The sequence below is a fragment of the Protopterus annectens genome, chromosome 5.part0 (assembly GCF_019279795.1).
Source record: "Protopterus annectens isolate FY-2018-M chromosome 5.part0, PAN1.0, whole genome shotgun sequence".
Taxonomy (NCBI): domain Eukaryota; kingdom Metazoa; phylum Chordata; order Ceratodontiformes; family Protopteridae; genus Protopterus; species Protopterus annectens.
The window spans coordinates 827,714,288-827,737,923 of record NC_056735.1 but is presented as its reverse complement, the minus strand read 5'-3'; the positions used below and the strand labels follow the sequence as shown (position 1 = coordinate 827,737,923).

The window sequence follows — 23,636 nt, the reverse complement described above, 5'->3', positions numbered from 1 at the left end:
AAATTATGGATTTAGCAGAACATATTAAAGTTGAATCATCTGCATATTGTATACAGGTGGCTTGTGGAATTTTGGCATTTAAAGTCAAAAAGAGAGTAAAAACATGTCATGTTTGAAGCACAATGTAAGGCATTTAAAGTCAAGTCAACAAAAGCCAAAGTAAACTTTATAGTCATTCAAATCTACACCACAGTGTAGCTGAACAAAATTTCATTGCTTTGGTCCCAGTGCAAAGACATATATACAGAAAATATTTTAGTAGAAAGAAGTAATTTGACATCAGAAAACATAACATATAAACTGAAATAGAACAATATATAGATATTATACAGTGTATATTGCACTCTCTTGAATTTCTCGTACAAGGGTACAGGTGAGAAACTAATTGCACATTCAAATATTGATATTGACTATATTGCACTCATATAAACTGTGTAAAATTAATAAAATTTGTAGAACATGATGCATTTGTAATGTGTACAATTCTAATCAGATAGCTAGATACATGCCTAGATGCTTGGGGGGATGAAGGAGCTGATTTTCTTCTGGTTCACCTGTTAACAGAGTTCAACAGTCTAATGGATAAGGGGAAAAAAACTGTTGTTCAGCCTGGAAGTCTTGCAGTGCATGCTTCTGTATTTTCTAGGAGAGGTGAGAGAACATGCCATTTGCAGGATGGGTAAGGTTATTTGTTATCTTCCTGGCTCTTCCTATGCAGCGAGTTTCGTGCATGTCTTCCAAGGGTGTAGATGAAGAACCAATGATTTTCCCTGCTGCCCTTGCAACTCGCCTGAGAGCCCAATGATCAGAGGCATTAAAATTTCCATACCAGACTATGATGTTGTTGGTCTGAACACTCTTGGTGGTGCCCCTGTAGAATGCTTGGAGGATGGACTACAACAAGTTTACTCTTCTCAGTTTTTTTTAAGAAGTGCAACAATTGCTGCACTTTTTTGACAGTGTAATTGGTGTGCTCTGACCAGGACAAGTCCTCTGAGATGTGTATTCCAGAAATTTCATGCTGTTGACCCTCTACACTAACACTCTTTTTATCTCGGCAGGTTTATGTGCTACCTGACACCTTCTGAAGTCCACAATCAGTTCTTTGGTTTTGCTAACATTCAACACTAAGTTGCTGTTATCACACCATCGTATCAGTTGTTCTTCTCACTTTTGTAAGCTGTTTTCTCTTCATTCCTGACTAGACCTATGATCATAGTGTTGTCTGCAAATTTGATGATTTTATTGGACTCCGGTCTGGCCGCACAGTCATGTGTCAGCAAGGTGAATAATAAAGGACTCAAGACACATCCCTATGGTACCCTCATGTTCAGAGTTATGCTTCCAGAACTGTTGTTGCCCACACAAACCTTTTGAGGCCTTTCCATGAGGAATCTTAGGGTCCAATTGCATAATAGGGTATTGATGCCCAGCTGTACTGGTTTCTTTACTAGATTCTGAGGGATGACAGTGTTGAAGGCAGAACTGAAGTCAATGAATAGTATTCCAGCATAGCAGTTCTTACCTTCCAAGTGGGTCATGATTTCAAAAAGTGCTAGAGAGATGGCATCTGCTGTGCAGTGGTTCAGCCTATTTGCAAACTGCAGTGTGTCAACGTTACTGGTATATTTGAGGTTATGTGGTTTTTAATCAGCCTTTTGAAACACTTCATCACTCTCAAAGTCAGAGCAATTGGTCGGTAGTCATTTACACTTGTTGATTGTGGTTTCTTTGGTAATAGAATGATGGTCATCTTCTTAAACCACCTCAGTACACTAGCTAGTTGCAGCAAAGTGTTGAAAATGTCCATGAGCACTGATGCCAGTTATGATGCCCAGTCTTTCAGTACAGCTTTACAATACAGTAAAGCAATCTTTATATACAAACTCCTATGCAGTTCTTGGCCCTAGAAGAGCTAAAACATGTAATTTCACTACAAATATGAAATGGCCCACAAAAAAAAATATATATTTTTTTGCTGAGATGCCATTATCCTTACATCATTGTATCCACTTAAAAAGCTGGGAGGTATGGATCTCATAGACAAGGTTATGGGTGGGATTCATAAATAATCACTGCAAAATTGTTCAGCACAAGAACAGAAACATGCCTATGTGAGAAACAGCAGTGATAGATGCATGAATAGGAGGTCAGCATTACTAACCAAACATCCTTTTTTAGCTGTATTCTGTCAAGCAGCACTACATTGATGCACACTGTGTAAAATTCATGTTGCATTGCAGAGCAGAGCAGCATGCATATCACAAGTGGAATATCAGATGCATGCCTTTTGCTGGAGATCTACTAGCACCAAGTATGCAAAGAGTATCTAGAATTGTTGTGGCCTGATTAGATGCCACAAAAACATACATGTACCTGTTATTGTACAACCCCTTAATATATAAAATTCATGTCTAAGAATTACAAATATCTAAAAGCATATGGCCACTACAGCAGAGCTACTAAGGGAGACTGCAAGAAAGGTGCTTGGTGTGACATTTGGACAGAGGAAGGAGGACAAGGAGACCTGGTGGTGGAATGAGGAAGTACAGGAGAGTATACAGAGGAAGAAGCTGGTGAAGAAGAAGTAGGATTGTCAAAGAGATGAAGAAAGTAGACAGGAGTATAAGGAGATGATGTGCATGGCAAAGAGAGAGGTGGTGAAGGCTAAGGATAAGGCATATGGAGAGTTGCATGAAAGGTTGGACACTAAAAAGGGAGAAAAGGACCTGTACTGATTGGCTAGACAGAGAGACCAATCTGGGAAAGATGTGCAGCAGGTAAGTGTGATAAAGGATAGTGAGGGAAACGTACACACAAGTGAGGAGAGTGTGTTGAGTAGATGGAAAGAGTACTTTCAAGGGCTGATGAATGAAGAGAATGAGAGAGAGAGAGAAGGTTGGATGATGTGGAGATAGTGAATCAGGAAGTGAAACAGATTAGCAAGAAGGAAGTAAGGTCAGCTGTAAAGCGGATGAAAAATGGAAAGGCTGTTGGCCCAGATGACATACCAGTGGAAGCATGGAAGTGCTTAGAAGAAATGGCAGTGGAATTTTTAACCAGATTGTTTAATGAAATTTTGGAAAGTCAGAGGATGCCTGAGGAGTGGAGAAAAAGTGTTTTGGTACCTATCTTTAAGAATAATGGTAATGTGCAGAGCTGCAGTAACTACAGAGGGATAAAATTGATCAGTCACAGCATGAAGTTATGGGAAAGAGTAGTGGAAGCTAGGTTAAGAAGGGAGGTGATGATTAGTGATCAGCAGTATGGTTTCATTCCAGGAAAGAGCACTATAGAATCAATGTTTGCTCTGAGAGTGTTGTTTGAGAAATACAGAGAAGGTCAGAAGGAGTTGCATTGTGTCTTTGTGGACTTAGAGAAAGCATATGACAGGGTGCCTAGAGAGGAGTTGTGGTATTGTATGAGGAAGTTGGGAGTGGCAGAGAAGTATGTAAGAGTGATACAGGATATGTACAAGGTTAGTGTGACATTGGTGAGGACTGCGTGGAATGACAGATATGTTTAAGGTGGAGGTGGGATTACATCAAGGATCAGCTCTGAGCCCTTTCTTATTTGCAGTGGTGATGGACAGGTTGACAGATGAGATCAGACAGGAGGCCCCGTGCACTACGATGTTTGCAGATGACATTGTGATATGTAGTGAGAGTAGGGACCAGGTTGAGGAGACCCTAGAGAGGTGGAGATATGCTTTAGACAGGAGAGGACTGAAGGTCAACAGGGCTAAAGCAGAATATATGTGTGTAAATGAGAGGGAGGGTAGAGGAATGGTGAGGATGCAGGGAGTAGAGTTGGTAAAGGTGGACGAGTTTAAGTACTTGGGATCAGCAGTTCAGAGTAATGGTGAGTGTGGAAGAGAGGTGAAGAAGAGAGTACAGGCAGGGTGGAATGGTTGGAGAAGAGTGTCAGGAGTGATTTGTGACAGACGGGTACCAGTAAGAGTGAAAGGGAAGTTCTACAAGAGGGTAGTGAGACCAGCTATGTTATATGGGTTGGAGATCTTGGCATTGACAAAAAGGCAGGAGTCAGAGCTGGATGTGGCAGAGTTAAAGATGTTAAGATTTGCACTGGGTGTGACTAGGATGGACAGGATTAGGAATCAGTATATTACAGGGTCAGCACAGGTTGGACAGTTTGGAGACAAAGCAAGAGAGGCGAGACTGCATTGGTTTGGACATGTGCTGAGGAGGGATGCTGGGTATATTAGGAAAAGGATGCTAAGGATGAAGCTGCCAGGTAAGAGGAAAAGAGGAAGGCCCAACATAAGGTTTATGGATGTGGTGAGAGAGGACATTCAGGCAGTTGGTGTGAAAGAGCATGATGCAGAGGACAGGAAGAAATGGAAACAGATGATCCGCTGTGATGACCCCTAATGGGAACAACCGAAAGAAGATGATGATGATGATATGGCCACAGCTATTAGCAATAGAATGCTAAGTCATCTGCACATCACGTTATTATTGCCTTTTTTCTATCTGGATGTAATTAATGACTGTACCAAACAGCAAAGATCAATGAATATACCCTCAGGGTACCCCAGTATGAACTTACCAAAAGGGAGAGGTGTGTAATTTCCATTTAACTTCCCACTGTCTGTCATTTACACAGCTATTAGACCAGGACAGTGACAAGTTATTAATTCCTAGGGATGAGAGTTTTATAAGTATTTTTTTTTTGGGGGGGGGCATTTTTAACAAGAATCCACAATATACAAACAATAAAAAATCATATATATAATATTTACAATACTTTACTACTAGTAGATTATACTGAGTCATATTCTGTTTATTTTTCTAAAACCACAGTTTGCTAATTATTAAAATTCTTCAATAACTGCTTAACTTTCTGCCAGTTATTAAGGTCTTTTTGCTTTCCTGGATCTCATACATGTAATTAGAAGTTCTCTTTGACACATATCAGTAGCTAACTTCATAAACTCTTTTGAAGTTTGGTTCAGACTCCTTCTTCCAATTTAAAGTAATTACTTTTGTCCCACAGCTAATAATGTCCACAATAAAAAAAAATGTTGGGTCTTATACAATCTGGACCCTGGAGTATTAGTAAATATCAAAGATTCAATATTACAGATTATTCAGACCATAGACTTAAACAATTCCTGAAAGTCTTCCCAATATTTCACTTTTTCACATACATAAAATGTATGACACAAATCTAGTTTTATTTATTTTCTATTTATTTAACATATTTAACATCGAAGATCACTCTTTTTGAGTTTCCTACTTATTTTATAAGGAGTAATAACATTTTATGAAGATATTTCCAGTGAAATACTTTCTATAAAATACTAGAGGTTGAGCCATCAGATCTCAAAATCAAATGTTTGTATAAATCATTTATATTATCAAAATTACTTTGTTGATATATTTCCAGAATTTGCTTATTTTAATTTTTAACTCTAATAATAATTTACTCATTTTTGAAAATGAAGGTTTAATGACTTTTTTACCACTAATAATTAATGAAAAATAAACAAAATCAATGGATACTCCTATTTCAGTAGTATTTCAAACGTATATTACTTTCATGTTTTTACTAATATTACATATTATTTTATAGGACATATCTAGATTATATATATATTTTTTAAATATCATCTATTGATATTCATTTTTCCCAATAAACTAGGCCAATAAATAAAATTATTTTCTTTAAAAATCAGCATTGGAAATATTGCTTACAGTTGTATATACCTTTTTATATGCTTTTGGTAGGATGGTAAAAAAAAAACAATTTGTCAAAAAAGAATGTTTGATAATGAGTTTCCTAGTTGCCTTAATTAATAAACTAACATAATTAGATTTAGTTAAACTACAAAAAACACAATAAAAGAATCATTACCCATTACGTCTTATAATCTACTATATTTAAAGAGTGTGAATGTAATTTTAATTCAGAGTTTTCATAGAGATATGCATCAGTTTCCATTGAGCTTCAAATGAATTATCTAAGCAAACTCATATATTCAACAAAACTATTCTAAGGCCTAATATGATTTATAAAAAATGTCCCTTGCTTTATAGGATTCCATAAAATGTAACAAATGTTTATTTACTTTATTAATAAAATGTTTTCAGGACCAAAAACTATAGATTCAATAATACGCATTTTTGTTGGGAAATAGTGTCAAATTGTTTTAATAGATCAAAAAGTAGTGCTGAAACTAATTTATAATTGCTTCTGAAATAATTAATAATGGAAGTGAATTCTAGGATGGCAGTACTGGTCCTGCAATGTTGAATGAATAAAATCATACACACACATACACACTACTGACTCTGTGCATCATTAAGTTCTTCTATGCATGTGGGCTAAACAGAAACGAATAATACACTGTGCACTCCTACGAAGATTTCTCAGTGCATTATGAGGGGAGTGATTTAACAATTACTGTAGCACTAGAGTCATATGAAGCCTTCAGCAAGTAGTGATACAGCAATCTGCTTTATACCACTGCATAGAAATAAGGCAGTCCACCTGAATGGTTAATATAAATTAGGTTTTGATCAATCACAGACTTACGCTGGGATCAGATTAGAAAGGTACAGTAATTCAAAGTTGTGCTATTTAGGAGTACACCTATTGCTATCTATATCAGAAGCAGATATGGTAGTGCTGCAACAGGTAAATACAGCAAGACTGTGCATGTACATGTAGTGTGCATTTGTGTATATCTGCATCTGTGTGCATATGTCTGTAGATGCCTGTGCAGCAGTGTTGCATAGTTAGGAAGGGAAATTTTGAGGAACACAATGCATCTGTAATAGGTTCCTAGGTTCATAGATTAGTACTAGGCTAACTGCCATTGTGAGCCATTTTAAGCCTAGCCAATTATCCCCTGTGAGAATCAAGCCCTGTTAAATACCTTAACCATTATGCCAACCTCCCACTGCATTAAGTGCTCAGTTTAGAGATATAAAAGGAGTCATTAATGAACATTTACATATGCAGCTTTTGCATGTCTGATAATCATTTGCTATCTCTGTAGAATGACTAGAGTAGTACATCAAAACAACAAAATACTGTTAGCACTACAAAGCTAACTCCGCTGAATGCCCTGTCTCCATCTGATAAGTACTTCATAAGAACGAATCATTTTCTACATGATGATTAATTGTATGGAAATTTTCTCCTTAGGTACCCCCTCTAAATGGGCTTTACCAATTAAGACTAACCCAGATAAAAAAGGAAATGGACAGGGGAAAAGAGAGAGAGATAGATGACAGATAGATACAAAGATAGATAGACTGGTTAGACCACTGCATAAAAGGGAAATAGATTAGACAAATGTAGGAAATGGCAGGCTCTTTTTCTGTGTAGTACTACAGTATCCTTGCTGACTTGTAAATGCAAGCAAAGGCACATGCATGAGCATATTTACACACACACACACACACACACACACACACACACACACACACACACACACACACACACACACACACACACACACACATATATTCACATGCCCATACAGTCATCTCTGAACGTACAGTAGATTCACTGGGAGGAACCATGGTTCTCAAGTTACATCTCTAAAATTTAAAGCACTACTCACAGTGTAGAACAAATAGACCAAATGCAAAACATTTACTAACAGCTTCAACTAGAAAGTTCACCAATTCTTCTTAAATAAAACAAGTTTGTTTCTACTTAATATAATTCATTATCTTACAATATTATTTGCCATGGATAGTTATCAAAAATAATTCTTAACAAATAATGAATGAATGAATGAATGAATGAAGGACAGAGCTATGCCCAAGATGATAGCTGGATGAAAAACACATTAATTAAAGCTCTCCTTGTGAGGAAAGTGTGAAAGTTTTACAAATCTGGTTAAATTACAGCTTTGGAAGAAATTCAGCTATTGGCTGGCAGACACACTGGCTTAATGTTAGTGAAGGGAAAATATGAGAGATATAAAAAAAAATCAACTAGGAAAAAGTTCTGGATGTGAAAAACCTCAAAGCTGATCAGCAGGAAGCAGACATTTATGCAACATTAATGCAGGAGATGGCTTCCAGTAGACTATAATAAACAAAAATAGATAGATGCACTCAGAACTGCTTAAAATAAGAAATGTGCACTTAATTGAAGGTCTTGATACACACTCAATAAGTGTCTCAGATTATGTGCCAATAATAACTAAAAAAAAAAAACACAGGGTAATGAAATAAAAATGAGACACGGTCTATATCACAACACTGAAGTTTTAAAACTTCGAATGTTCTAATATTGACCCATTTTGAGCGAACACTAAAAATAGCGAAGCTGCAGAATACTGAATTCTTTCCTAGGGAAAGAATTTGGTTGGCCGGTTCTGTGCCTTCCCTATTTTCAGTGCTGTGGTGGAAATGTACAGGTTGGGTTCAGGTAAGTGTGCGATTGTGTGGTTGTTAGGATTAGGGCGCGGGCTAGGTGAGTTAGAGTTAGGGCACGGGTTAGGTGAGTTAGGGTTAGGGCGGGTTAAGTGAGTTAGGGTTAGGGCGCGGGTTAGGTGAGTGCGCAATAGTGATGGACCTTAGGGTTAGGGTTAAGGTAAGTGGATAGATAGTGTATGTATAGTTTAGTGTAGAGTTAGTTGTAGGATTATAAGTTTATGTGTGTGTATGAATGTTTTTTAGGTGTGCTTGTGTTGTGTGTATGTGTTTCGGAATAGCAAAATTTTCCCAAGGAAAAAATTTGCTGTTCTGAATGCTCGATATTATGTGGTTTAGATATTTTAGGTTCGATGAAATAGCGTTCGCTATTTTCATCTTTTGATAACGTGATATAAACGCTGAGACACTGGTACTTTCCCACCTATCTGTTGAAAAGAAAGGAATTTAAGGAATGGGTACTGGAGATTATTCAGGAGCTGTTCAAGAGGAAATAAATCACTTTTGAAAACATAGCTAGGGAATGCAACAAAATTTTAAAATAGGGTGGAAATAAAAGAAAGGGAGCTATGGTTTAGAAGCAAGAAGAATTATTTAGAGGGGCTGACAAATGTTAAAGTATTGCGGAATAGGGGGAATCTCACAGAACAAGGAATGAATCAACTGCAGAATGCTAAGCAGAAAATAAGGGATCACCTCGATAATATATAAGAGTTTAGAAAGATTTCTGTTAAGCAACTGTTTTTTGATAATGAGACTAGAGCACAAAAACTTTTAGCACAATGACTCAGGCAACAGAAAGTAGAAATGTCTGTCGCCAAGCTTAGGGAGCCTATAACAAGGAAGATAACAAGAGATCCTGTAGAGCTATTAGAAATATTCAGAAATTCTACGAAAGTCTGTATAAAGCAGAGAAATATGGTAATTAAGAAAGGATACAAGTGGAAATGTTTATGGAAGAATTAAATATGCCAAGGTTAGAGGTAAATGAGTCTCAGTTACTAACAGCTAGGATAGGAGCAGATGAGATAAAAATAGTGATGTACAACCAGTCTGCAGGAAAGTCCCCAGGAATAGATGCTATTCCTGTGGAAATGTGGAACTAGGAGGGAAAAAAATGATAAAGATCTGGAAGGTTTTGTTTAGCAGCATTTTAAGAGGAGGAGAAGTACCAACATCCTAAAAGAAAGTGGTGGTAGATATAATACCTAAAGAGGGTAAAGATCCATCAGATCCAGCTTCATACAGGCTCATTTCAATACTAAACCATGATTATAAAGCATTCATGTCTATAATGGCTAAAATAATGGCAAACAAAATGCCACAATTGATAGATATGGATGAATGTGAATTTGTGGAGGGGATGCAAACATTTGACAACATTAGCAGAACATTAATGATCCAGAGGGGAAGCAGAATGTAAGAAAATACCATTGTTGTCGGTTGGTCTTGATGCAGAGAAAGCATTTGGCAGAGTAAGTTGGACTTTATGAGCAGGGCAATGGAACCATTTGCATTTCCTGAAAAAAATTGTAAGGTTGATTAGAAGGATATATGAGGGATCGAAGTTGAAAATTAAAGTGGGTTGTGTTCTCTCTGATAATTTCTGCTTGAGCAGAGGAACCAGGCAGGGGTGTCCCCTTTCCCCTTTGTCATTTGCATTATATTTAGAAACACTGGCAAACAAAATAAGGGACTCAGAAATTCAAGGATGTAATTGGTATGCCAGTAAAGAAAAGATGGCTCTGTTTGAAGATGATATTATTTTATACCTGACAAAACCCGAAAGAAACATTACAGTATTGTAGAACACTTTAAGACAGTTTCAAATCTTTTTGGGATGCAAAATTAATGAAGCTAAAACAAAGGCAATAGTGGTAATTTATGTACCCACATATGAATTGGTTCAGCAATATCCATATTTATGGGAACATGATAAAATTAAGTATTTAGGAGTATGGATTAAAATGATTCTGTTGTGGCAACTAAAGATATGTGGGAAGAAACTAAACAAAAGATAATATAAAAACTGCAAAAATGGAAGCTTTGTTATATAGATATGGATAGTAAGATACAAGCAGCTAAAATGTTTTTAGTCCCATTAGTCTTATACACAGGTCAGGCATATTTTTATCAACCAGAGGAGAGGTTGTGGATAACAATTAATAAAGAGCTGAAAGACTTTATCTGGGAGAGGAAGGTGGCAAGAGTCAAGAGGGATAAGTTAATTTTTCCAGCAGAACAGGGAGGATTGGGTATTACCCAATTTGAATGGGGTATTTCAGAGCTGCACAGTTAAGGCTCCTTATACATAGCACAAGCAGAACACTATAATTCAAAGTGTAAAGGGATGATATTGAAAAAGGGGAGAAGTTCAAGAAACAAGGAGAGACTGGGAGTTTGGATGCAGACCTTTAAGGAGAATTACAGTAATCATACAGAATATTATATTTATAAAGTAGCAGAAGGTCTTCTAAGAACTAAGCTGACATTGGAATGGAGAAAGGAGATTCTGCCGATAAGGACGACTGCTATTAGGAATACAGACAATAGGCAAGACGGGGCTGGAATTTATTGGAGAAAACTGGCAAAGGAACCAAGGTATTGAGAGCCACAAACTAGAGAGGTAAAGATGATAGAATGGGAAGACGCCATGAACGTAGTTGGACTGCAGGTTAGAGATTGCCTTCCCTATCAAGGATTTATATCAGAGTATAGGCAAAGAGAAAGGAATGGGGGTTCCTAAATGAAAAACCAGCACCGTTAGACTTTTAATAAAATCTAGAGCAGAAGCTGCAATTAAAAAATGAATAATTAGTACAGCATATAAAATATTGCATGATAACTATAAGAATGAGTCAGAGAAGGTTAGAAAGGATTGGGAAACAATGGGAGGATATATGTATGTTTCCCAAATATGCAACAAAATATAGAAGATTTAGGACTTTTGCTTGAAAATGTTTGCATAGATATTTTTATACCCCAAGTAGACTCCAGAGAATTTTTCTTCAGGTAGACAGCAAATGTTAGAGGTGTGACAGGGAAGAATGAGGTAACTGGGAACGTATTCCCTGGGAGTGTATTTGTAAATGTGAACTTGTCAATACAGTTTAATTACTTTTATATAAATGTAAACTTGCATATGTCACAAGATATAATTCAATAAAGGTGTTTAAAAAAAGAAAATAAGTGGGACACTGGAAAACAATATAAAAATAAATGAGTTGAGAAGTTGGTGTAATGGTTAAGGTGCTTACCTTAGAAACACTAAGTGCAGGGTTTGATTCTGACATGGGTTAATTGGCTAGGCTTAAAACAGCCGATAAGGGCAGTTCGCCTAGTACTAACCTATGAACCTATGAAAAACAACTGGAAAATGTTGAAGTATTGAATAGTCAGTCTAATGAACTGCTAAGCGTGAAGAGATTCAGATATAGAAATGAAGGAATAGAATTACAGAGACTGAGGCATTAAATGAAGAAATATTTCAGAAAATAATAATCTGGAGGACAGAGCATGAAGAAAAAACTTGACGTTTTTGTCAGTACCAAAGAAGTTGAAGTGAGTGCACTGTACAAAGTTTATGAAGACAAAAATAAGTAACTGGGCTAGTGTAACATGACAAGATCTGTTAATCATTATGTGCAAAGTATATGTACTCCTAATGTCAACTCCAAAAAGAAGCTGAAGCTGATATTAGTTAAAATGCAGTTATTACAGTGCAAGATGCTTCTTATAAATTTATGGCAAAAGGGAAAAGTACTGAATGTTGACAATGCCAGGGTATTTATGAGAAATGACTTCTCACTTGGAACAAGACAAAAGAGAAGTAAGTTTATTTGTCAACAAGAGCTGTCATGAGGTTAAGGTGAGGTTCAAATTGCTGTACCCAGTAATCTTTAGAATTTTTTTTCCAGGTGTGTCAAAATGTATATGGAAGCAGATCTGAGCTTGGAGGAGATAAAAATGTCCAGACGACAGATCTCTAGTAGAAGAGTTGAATATGACGCTGTTTTAGCATCCTGTGCAAGTAAGTGGTATCAACAAGAGACTGTTGCCGTGAAACTGTTTCCTTTTTTTCAAAACAAAATGCCCGAGTGATAGAGAGTAGCCCAGGAGCAAGCCAAAAGACTTATGAATAGCCTAGACTTGTGTCAGATGCAAATACTGCAAAATGGTAATGGACAGTGAGAAGACTAATAGGTAAGTGAATTCATAAATCTGTGACAGAAATGGAACAGATTAGTCCCATTGTGATTTGCTTGAACAAATGGGAAAGCTTGAAGAACACAATTTTATTTTGTGTAAACCTTGAGAAACTGGAATTTGAACCTGAAGCTAATATACCGAAAGGGAGAGAACTATGCAGAAGACAGATAATAAAGAACCTGGTAAATAAGGGAGAAAATCGTAAAAGTTCATCTCTGGTACAATCTTTAGTGGAACAAAGAACATAAGAGACTATTAAGAAAGGAAGACATATAAAACGCTATGCAGTGATTACAGCAAAACAATCAGAGCAGACCTAAAGCGATCTAAAGCAACTGAGGTGGAAAATCTGAATGACAGATTACAAAAGATCAATGACAGGAAATGTATAAGGCGCCAGGGCATACCACAAAGTCTAGAAGATTTAGGATATTTTCACACAAATGTATGTTTAAACAAGTAATTTTATATTCCATGCAGTCTTCAGTAGATTTTTCCTCAAGTGTAATACAGATGTTCTAGATGTGAAGGGAATAAAAGTGGAAACTAGACATGAATTTTTAAAGAATGTATATTGTTTTATGAGTTTAAGGATTCCCTACAGAAAGTCATGACACAGTTGTTGAGGAAACATTATATTAACTTTTAATTCTTCCATGACACCTAGCTCAGTGTCCCCCTCCACCTAGCCTGTGCCTTATTGGATCAGAACTGGGTGATATCCCCCTGGCTTATTCATTCCCAAAAGCCTAAAGTTATTTTCCTCATGCCCAAAACCTCATCTCCTGACCCAGCTAATTTTGTTGAACAATCCTCAGACAATACAACACTAGACATTGTCTCAAATGCCAAGTTATTCTGTGTCACCATGAAAAGTAACCTTTGGTTTAAACTACATATCAGTCACAACATTAAAAAAACACATAACACATCCAAAACTAGGGTTCCACCAAAAGTCCAATATTACCTGACTGACTCAGCATGCTAGAAAATCAGCTGCCACTACATACCTGCTTTGTAGTCTACTTTATGCAGCTCTGAAACTCACCAATCTACACTACACTCAGTTGTATACACTGAGACAATGTTATTACAAAATAGAAAAAAATTGGTAATGCTCTCCCTTGTAGGGCACACCTTTGTACTGCAGTTAGAAAACTGAATTGGATGAAATTTCTAATTACTTCAAATACGCCCTACTAAAATTTGCCCACTGTATCCTTGGAAACCACTCAAACTGTTGAGGCTTAGCACCACTACTCAAGTGGTCCCTTACCAGAGAGCTATGCTCCCAAGAGAAATTCCTTGGCTAGCAACACAAATCTCATAACTTGTATGGAGAAGTGCTCTACTCCCATAATGTGGGCAAACTCTGGAAACTGACTCCCCTTTCTTTCTGGTGAATTGAGAATACTTCTACTTTTAAAATGAAGCTGCACACTCACTTGGATTCTGGAAACTACCATCCCATCAGTCTGACGAGCCTTATCTGCAAGGCCATGGAGCGTATTATCATGGAACTTATAAACAAAGACATTGGCAACCTTCATACACTGGACCCCACCCAGTTTGGGTTTATGAGGGGATGATCTTGCCTCCTGAACCTGATTGACTTCTTTGAATCAGTCTCCAGAGCCATGGACAAGGGTAAAGTGGTCCACATAGCCTATCTAGACCTGGCCAAGGCCTTTGACGCCATCACCTACTCTGGAATCATAGATAAACATACTAAGCTGGGCATTAATCCCTACATCACCCAATGGGTTGCCAAATGGCTTACTGACAGAACCCACACTGTAAAAGTAGCCGACTCCAAATCCAGCTCCAGACAAGTGACAAGTGGAGTACCTCAGGGTTCAGTCCTGGGACCGCTCTTGTTTGGCATCTACTTTTCTGAAGTACAGGCCAACACTAAGGGACTCTGGCTAACAAAGTTTGCATAGTTGTATAGTTATCCCCTTTGGGAAAAAAGATGTACCCGTGAATTACCACATAGGTGGCAGTACACTAACCACTGAAAGTGTGATAAGAGACTTAGGGACACAGGTGGACAGTGGTCTCACCTTCGATAACCACATCGCCACAACAGTCAGGAAATCCTTCTATGTGTCACACCTCATCACTAAGGGCTCTTCATCCAGAAAAAAGGAGGTCGTTGTCCCACTGCACTCATCCCTCATTAGACCCATTATAGAATACAATGCCCCATTTGGTATGTACCTCTCAAGACATCTGCAACAACTGGAAAGGCCGCAGAAATACCTCACTAAAAAAATTACAAGCCTAAAGCAGATGCCCTACGCTGACCGCCTTAAAAAACTCCAGCTATACTCTGTTGCATATCGTCTACTCAGAGGTGATCTCTGCTTAACATACAAGGCCATGTCAAACCCAGAGCTGTTGGACATGCTACACTTAAAGAAATCCCAATCCCTCAGAGCCAGATGCTCCAGGGATCTAAACCTTGTCATCACAATAAACAAAACATGCTGGAGGGATAGATTCCTGACCTAGAGACTCCCCAGACTCTGGAATAGACTGCCCATACATGTCAAGCAGAGTGCCTCTTTGGCCCTCTTCAAAAGGAACCTTGACAATTGGATGGGTGAAAGGAAATTCATCCCGAGGATCACGTCAGTCATCCTGCTAGACAGGGGTCCAGGAAAGTAAATAGTGTGGGAAGAAATAGCCAGGGAATTGTTATGGCTAGGCTTGTATAGGCCCTAGGGCTGATAGCCTAATACCAACCTATGAACCTATGAACTTTTTCAAAATGTTGCTATGCTATGCTTTTCCTTATATTGTTAGCCTTTTCTAAAAGAATGTGCTCCACCTACATTTTGAGGAAACCCTACTTCTAGTAGGCTCTCTTTAAGCACAAATAAGAACTGCTTTTGTACATATTTTATATATTGTGAATGTCCTCCCCAGTCTATGTAGATGTTGTGACTATCCTCCTCAGACTATGTATCATATTAATACTATTTTGGAAACCTGATCAACCCATTTACTCCCCTGGATGCAAAGGTTGGGAATTAGGGTGCAGGTCAGAACTGTAGTTGTGTGAAGGTCCCTGCCCCATCTCTTCTAACCCCTACCCAGAGTTGGCAGGCTGACTAGCAATAGTTGTCTGGGCAGAGTGTTCTGTGCTTGTTCCCACCCAAATCTTCCCCACTGAACAGTGGGTATACTGCTTAGCAGTCAAGCCTTGCCTGGTGTCTTTAATAAGCAGTTGCCTACTCTCAAGTAGGTGCTGATAGTGTGGTGAGATTCATTGCAGGAGAGTAAGCTTGGGCCAGTTACTCAAGCCCATCTCCCTCCACTAGGCCAGTCTAGCATCTGTGCTACTAACCGATCATGGGTCACTGTCCATGAAGCCAGGGATCCTGTAAATCTTATTCTTTAAATACTAAGCACATATAATAAAATATGCAAACAAGGGGCAGCATTGTGTTCTAGCAGTTGATAATTAAGGTCCTAGCAATTATTTATACTTAAATATTTATTAAATCAGTTATTACAAAACAGAATAAATAATTAGGAAACTGTTTGTGGGGAAGATAATGTGGTAGTTAATGTAATAGCTCCTAACCAGTAACTTACACATATTACTCATGAAATATTATGTTATTGCATGACTAAGTCATCTTACTACATATCATGCTGGTCAAAATTCTAATGAGCAAAATGCTATTACTTTGCATCAGTTTAAACTGCAAACTCACGAGTGTGAAGAAAAGTAAAGTTAAAATCCAGCTTGGTTTACTGACATGCATGCAAATTAGTTATGATTTCTGTTTTTAATTGCTTGACTAAAATCACTACAACAATGTGAACAAAATTAAATAAATAAATCAAATACCAAACCATTAGGAATGCAGGATATATTATTTTCTGCAAGAACATATCCTTCGGCACATTCACAGGTTCGGATGGCGTCTCCTTTCTCAATGCAGAAATGTTCACATCCACCATTGTCATAAATGCAGTGCAGGTAATCCTCAATTGCTGAAAGCAGAAAACAAGAGACTTAACTTACTGATTATTTCCGTAAACAGTGTTATGACATTTAATATAGCCATTCAGTGATGATGATGATAATGATGATGACAAAAGTAACTAACTTTTGTTTGTATTTGTTAACATTTTCATTATCCTGTAATGTGTCAGTTGTTATAACTCATCATACTCAGCTAAATTCTAAATATCTATTGGATGCATGATTCTTAAGCGGTTCTTTCAACTTTACAAAATGTAGAACTTAGTTAATGACACAGTATGGATTTAGATTTCATAAAATGTAATATGAAATATATTTTTGATTAATTCATTAGTCAATGTATAAGACCTAACAGGAAATAATCCTTATTTTCAGGACTTACTTCGGAGCAGTATTCTGATTAAATGACTCTCTGTATCTCAAAGCATGCAAAAGCAGAATGAACGAATCATACCTAGTAACTGCAGGACAAGGTGCACTAGCAATGCACAGCTTTTATATTTTGTGCTACACTGCAAGACATCTGCAATATTAATTAGCATTATATTTCAATATAAGTGTCAGTTTTATTCATTTCTGCAATTCTTGATTGTTGCACATATTCACTTATGAGAATGTGTCATTCCTTGAATGAAGGTATTGCACTCGGTACTATTGTGGGAATTCTTGCCTCTGAGGTTTTATGAAACAGGAAACCTTTGTGTACAACTCATGTATAAGCAGTTAAATGCATCTGTATACAAATATGACAAGCAAGTGGGACTGCCTGTGCCTCAGTGAATGACAACAATCAAATACATGAATAGCAAAATGTCTCTTTCATGTACCATGTTACCACTACCTGAAATAGGAGTGATGACTGCAATATATAAATTATCTCACAGAGGAAGCATTACCTCAGTCTCACCATAATTCTTCTTCAAAATATTCTACAAAGATCTTCTTTGTATTAATACTAAATCTACACTATGCTTTTCTTTTTAGAGAATTCATATAGCTATCTATCTGTGTGTGTGTGTGTGTGTGTGTGTGTGTGTGTGTGTGTGTGTGTGTGTGTGTGTGTGTGTGTGTGTGTGTGTGTGTGTCTGTGTGTGTGTCTGTATATTATACATGCCATTGTTGAATAGTACAAATAATCAGCTACTGAAGGTGTGTATTTGAACAGGTAGTGCTTCTACCTCCTTTGAACATTAGCCAACGGGAACAAAAAGCGCATGTGTAATCTTTCTAGTTGTCCAACTATGAGCTGCCTTCCTTCAGATCAGTACTAAATACAACATATTGCTGAAAAGGTGAAAGCAACACAACTCAATCAATATTCTCTCCACTTCAGTCAACTTATAATTAGATTTTTTTGTCAGTGGCAAAGACAGAGAAATCGATCAATTTAGAATGACTTTGGAAAGAAAGAATCAATGAAAAATGAAAGAGAAAAATACAAATACAGAAAGCCTGCTAGCAGTGGAAAACTATATGCAAGCAGAAAGAAAAATTTTAAATATGTATTCTTAACATAACATGTTTGGTCTTACCATCACATAAAAACACTGAAAAATATAAACTAGATGCACCACCATGGAAACTCCTTCAAAACGAGCCATAGGACCTTACAGCATGTGTATTGAGTGTTCCATTGGATGCTGTGACACGTGTCCATAGTCACACCTGGGTTCATGCTTCTGTCTGTCTTCCATGTTTTAGCTGATGGCTACAACATACTTATAATGTTTTCACTTATTCAGTCTTGCTTTAGTTTTCTTGCCCACATTATTCACCAGCTACTAGCTGTTACCACCTGCTCATAGCAGTGAATTGTAAGAGTATCACAGTTCATAGGATTTTTATGCCTTTTTCTTACTCCCAAATTGATGGTTTTATTTGGTAGAATATAACTTTAGGGGGTTTCCCCAGTCCATACACGTTCAATATATTTGTTTGTTTGGCTAATCTATGTTCATCATATAGATATTAGACTTTGGCTGATTTGATATAGAGCCTCTGCCTGTTTGGTTTATAATTGGCTGTCATGTTCGGTTTACTAGAGATCTGTGTTTGTTTCTTTAAGGCAAAAGCAACTAGCTTGACCTAAATCTATATTTTAGTTTGTCTCTGTTTATGGAAGGTTGTATGGGCAATGTATATTTACCCAGAATAAGGTGATTGGTCCTAAACCTTCTTAAAAAGCATTTTATTTATGTATTTTTTATGGACAGCATCATTAGAGGCCAGTTTTATATTGCCTGAACACCTTGGTGCTTGCGCACGTTTAATTAACAGTTTTATTATCTACCAACATGGATTTTTCTTTATTTAATATCATGGAGATGAGCTTCATTTTTAGTTGTATTGTGAACTGGTAGCTGACAGCTTATGCTTCTATTGGTTTTGGTACGTTTGCTCGAGAAATGATTTTCTTTCTGTTCTTGTAGCTAACCAGCCAACCAGTTTTGATATGAATATGTAGATCAGTGTTTAAGACCGTATGAACGCTTGTTTTACAGCAAAGTTTCATTCTTTTGCACACTTTATATTTTAAATTTTAAGCTGTGTTGTTTAAATAGTGATCTACGGACATTACTATTTTCTAGTTTTATTATTTGAAAGCTTTGGAGCTTGTGCTCGTTTGTACAGTGGTTCTAGCATATATTGATAAGCATCTTTGGCTGATGCTAGGGTGATGAACTCCGCCTCTAGTAATGTTGTGAACTGAGAGCAGAAGGCTTATGTCCCTATTGGTTTTGATATGTCAGCTTGAGCAGTGATTGGTTGTCCTCATAGGTTATCAGCTAATCAGCTTTGATTTGGCTATGTAAATCAGTGTTTAATATCTTATGAGTGTTTGTGTCTTATGGCAAAGTTTTTATATTTTATATACTTTTTATATATTTTATATACTTTTTACATACCTTATATGTTCTAAATTATGCTGCTTAAATAGTGATTATGTATTCACATCTTTTGACAACGTGTTTTTAAAGATGTGACGATCGCTGTCTTGGCTTAATATTCCTACTGAATGGCTGCCCGTACAGCATGTAATGTAAAAACCTTTGATTTTAATCACTGTCATGAACTTTAAGAGTTTAGTGCCATGTTATTTTATTTTGTGCAACGGGAGATGATTATTTGAACTCAAAAAAATTATTGCTCTTTTTAGGTCTTGTTTTAACTTAGGTAAATGGTTAATGTGAGTTTGGGATTAGCTGTAAAGAAATGCTTATGTGTTTTGTCACAGACTCAGTAGTCTGAATGTGTGATTTCTACTGGCTGACTTTGCTTTTACTGAACTTTGATTGGACGTATTTTGATTGGTGTTTTAGATTTTTATTTTCATATGATAGGCTATTGGACCTCATGCTTTTATTTGCTCATCTAATAGTAAGAAGTTATTTCTTTTGGTAAATGGATATATTTAAAGTCACTGATTGGTGCATACCATAAAGATTTGAAGAAGGCAGAAGCCGAAAGTGCTAATCTTTTATGTTTTGTTCTTTTGGTCTTGCTTTCGCATTAAAGGATTCTCATTTTGAAGGAGTTTCCATGGTGGTGCATCTAGTTTATATTTTTCATTGTTTTTTTGTGTTGTCTGGACCACTTTCAGTAGCTTCTTCGATTTTGGATTTTCATTTTTTGGTCACATAAAAGCACATGAAAACTGAAATGCTTTGTCGATTCTCCCAGCACCAGTAAATGAAAATATATACAAGATCATTTCATAAAGTTACATAGGTAGTGCATATTGTTGGCGAAGTACCCATACATGCAAAATGTAGGGAAGTTCTAGACGAAGACATAGAAACATGTTTTAAAGCCATCTAGGAGCAAGTTATTTTTGAGGATGACTCTGTCCAGTGGCAAGTTGATTGCGTTGCTAAGAGTTATTAAAAAACTCAATTTGTAAAAAGAAACTAAACCAAATTCTACAGGATGAATCCATTAGTAGTATAGTCAATAGTGTTCACCCATGTATTTAAACATGGACATAGGCAACCATAAATTCAAACCTTAAGTAAGGCACATCAGACAACTGCAGTAAATCAACAATGTATGCGTGAAAGCAACCACCAAACATGATCTCATGTCAATATTTGCCAATCATGCACTTTGAAAATAGCATATCTAGGCTGTTCAAGTTTGCTCTTCAGAATAGTAGTCCAAACAGCCACACAGCTGATAGCAAGCACACTGTGGGACAAATGAAGAAATGGGGGCATAAAATCAGAATCCATCAAGTAGCTCTAGTTGCAGAAAATGTCAACAAGAATACAGATTACTGTGGCCTGGGCACATGTATAAAAAAAAAAAAAGTAGACAGTCTGGTGAAGAAGATTTGGGAAAGATATGAAGAAGGCAAGAGGAAATGAGGGCATCCAACAAAGAGGAGGATGTATTGTGTGAGAGAAGACCTGCAATAGTCAGGCATGAGTGTTGACGTAAGTAGAAGAATGGCACTTAATAGAGAGAAATGGTGACAATTACACAACACCATGATCACGTGTATAAAAATGGGGAAGGGGGTGATGATGATGATGTTGATGGTGATGGTAGATGTGCATTACTCCCTTAGTAAACTACTTGATAAGCTTGAGGAGGGCAAAAATCTTGCTTGTCATAAGGTTGTGGTGGGAGAATAGTTAAAACATGCAACCTAATTATGGAGTAAAAGAAATTGAAATCGTATAGGCATCTGACATGGATCACGATGATGCACATGCTAACTTATTGTGGCTGACATATAGAAAAGCTCTGTTAAGAAAAGAAAAGAGCTCCTCAAAACAAGGTTAATTGGAATAAGTAGGTTAAAAATAGGAAGGTGGTCAGTGTAAAGCTGGTTGTCACCACAACCAGTGAGTGAGCTCCTTTGTCTAAAACAAGAAGAATTTCCTGTATAGCCACTACCTGAGATCCTCAAACTTCACATTTCTTGGCCACCATGGAGTGTTAAAAATTACTTTACTAGTCTTTAATGATCTTAAAAATAATAGATATGGGTGGAAAGTATGCAGGACTCTGTTCTGCTATAGGTTGAAGGACACATCAGATATGCATGATTATTTGCTCTAAAGCCCTAAGTAGACGAGAAGAGTATTACATTTTCTTCTGAGGTAAAATGCGCAATTCCTGCAGTGCTCCACAGTTAGATGATCTGCTCTAAATGTGATTTTCCAATTCACAGCAGGTGGTATTAGAAGGAGGGTTTCAAAGATGTCCCCAACATGTCCACCTCTAAATTACAGCTTATTACCAGGAATATCGGTGTCCAACATGTCCACCTCTAAATTACAGCTTATTACCAGGAATATCGGTGTCCAACATATCCACCTCTAAATTATAGCTTATTACCAGGAATATCAGTGTCTAACATGTCCACCTCTAAATTACTGCTTATTACCAGGAATATCTGTGTCTAACATGTCCACCTCTAAATTACTGCTTATTATAATGGAATATCAGTGTCCAACATGTCCACCTCTAAATTATTGCTTATTGCCAGGAATATCAGTGCCCAACATGTCCACCTCTAAATTACTGCTTATTACCAGGAATATCAGTGTCCAACATGTCCACCTCTAAATTACAGCTTATTACCAGGAATATCAGTGTCCAACATGTCCACCTCTAAATTACAGCTTATTACCAGGAATATCAGTGTCCAACATGTCCACCTCTAAATTACTGCTTATTACCAGGAATATCTGTGTCTAACATGTCCACCTCTAAATTACTGCTTATTATAATGGAATATCAGTGTCCAACATGTCCACTTCTAAATTACAGCTTATTACCAGGAATATCAGTGTCCAGCATGTCCACCTCTAAATTACAGCTTATTACCAAGAATATCAGTGTCCAACATGTCCACCTCTAAATTACAGCTTATTACCAGGAATATCAGTGTCCAACATGTCCACCTCTAAATTACAGCTTATTAACAAGAATATCTGTGTCCAACATGTCCACATCTAATTCTGCTTATTACCAGGAATATTAGTACAGCATCTTGTCATTTGGATGTTAGGTCACAATCTTTTAAATTATTTGAAGACCATTTGCAGGCATGCATGCTGAAGTTGCATCAGCTTTCTCAGTGAAAATACAATCATTCTGTTTCTAAATTCCAAAAGATTCTAAAACATGTGGGGAAAAAAATCACAGAGTTTTCAGACTTTGCTAAAGTATTCCAAATCTAGAGATTCTTTCTTCCAGCTAAGTCACTAACTCCGTCACAGATGTTCTTTAAAATGACCTCTTTTAAAATATACTGCTCGAGAATATTCAATTATTTATATTCAAAAGTTTTCTAGATATTTAATGAGTACAGTGGACAAGGGTCATCCAAAAAACTATGTACAATCATGCTTGTCTGCTAACAAACACTACAAGTAAAAAGGCTGTTAAAAACAGCATAAGCTAAAAGCAGAAAACAAATAAATCAAATGGCAATCTAAAGGGTTAAATGTTATGAACAAAATACAGGTTAATATTCAATATCATGTTATCCAACTACTAGTATCCTGCCTCAATCCTACATTAAACCACAGGAAGTACTGGACTAAGAGCACATCCTTCATTTGTCAGTCTCATTCACTTTTCTTACATTTCAAGACAATTGAGATCAAAATACCTTTTTCACCTGTTCAGTAAGTTAAACCCATTTACCTGTCTGACAGTTTCTCCCTTCATAGCCTTCTAAGCAATAACATACATACGCATTTGTCTGGTCTACACACGTTCCTCCATTTTGGCATGGGTTAGAAGCACACTGATCACCATCTGAAATAGAAATAAAACATGATGTAAATGCAATACATTGTGCAATCGATTTCCCATTAAAGTCATATAAAATGCATAAAACATTTTGTTTTTTCACATACAAGTTCTAGCTTCAAAATAAAATTGAACTTTTCTTCCATTATACAATACGCTTTGAATACAACTTAGCATGTTTCTGTAGAGTACAGTTAAATATTCCTGTGGCAAACAAGATGACCTTTTGGGAAGTTTACAGA

At 36.9% G+C, this 23,636-nt stretch overlaps 1 protein-coding gene across 1 annotated transcript in view; it reads right to left on the bottom strand.

The window, feature by feature from the left end:
• Positions 1 to 23,636, bottom strand: part of LOC122802847 (coagulation factor VII-like) — a 366,027-nt gene that overhangs the window by 109,936 nt on the left and 232,455 nt on the right. Inside the window, exons 4-5 of the mRNA XM_044072638.1 lie at positions 23,287 to 23,400; positions 16,494 to 16,634 (exon numbers count right to left, since the gene is read on the bottom strand). Of these exons, the coding sequence (XP_043928573.1) occupies positions 16,494 to 16,634; positions 23,287 to 23,400 (255 nt within the window). The remainder of the gene's footprint in view (positions 1 to 16,493; positions 16,635 to 23,286; positions 23,401 to 23,636) is intronic.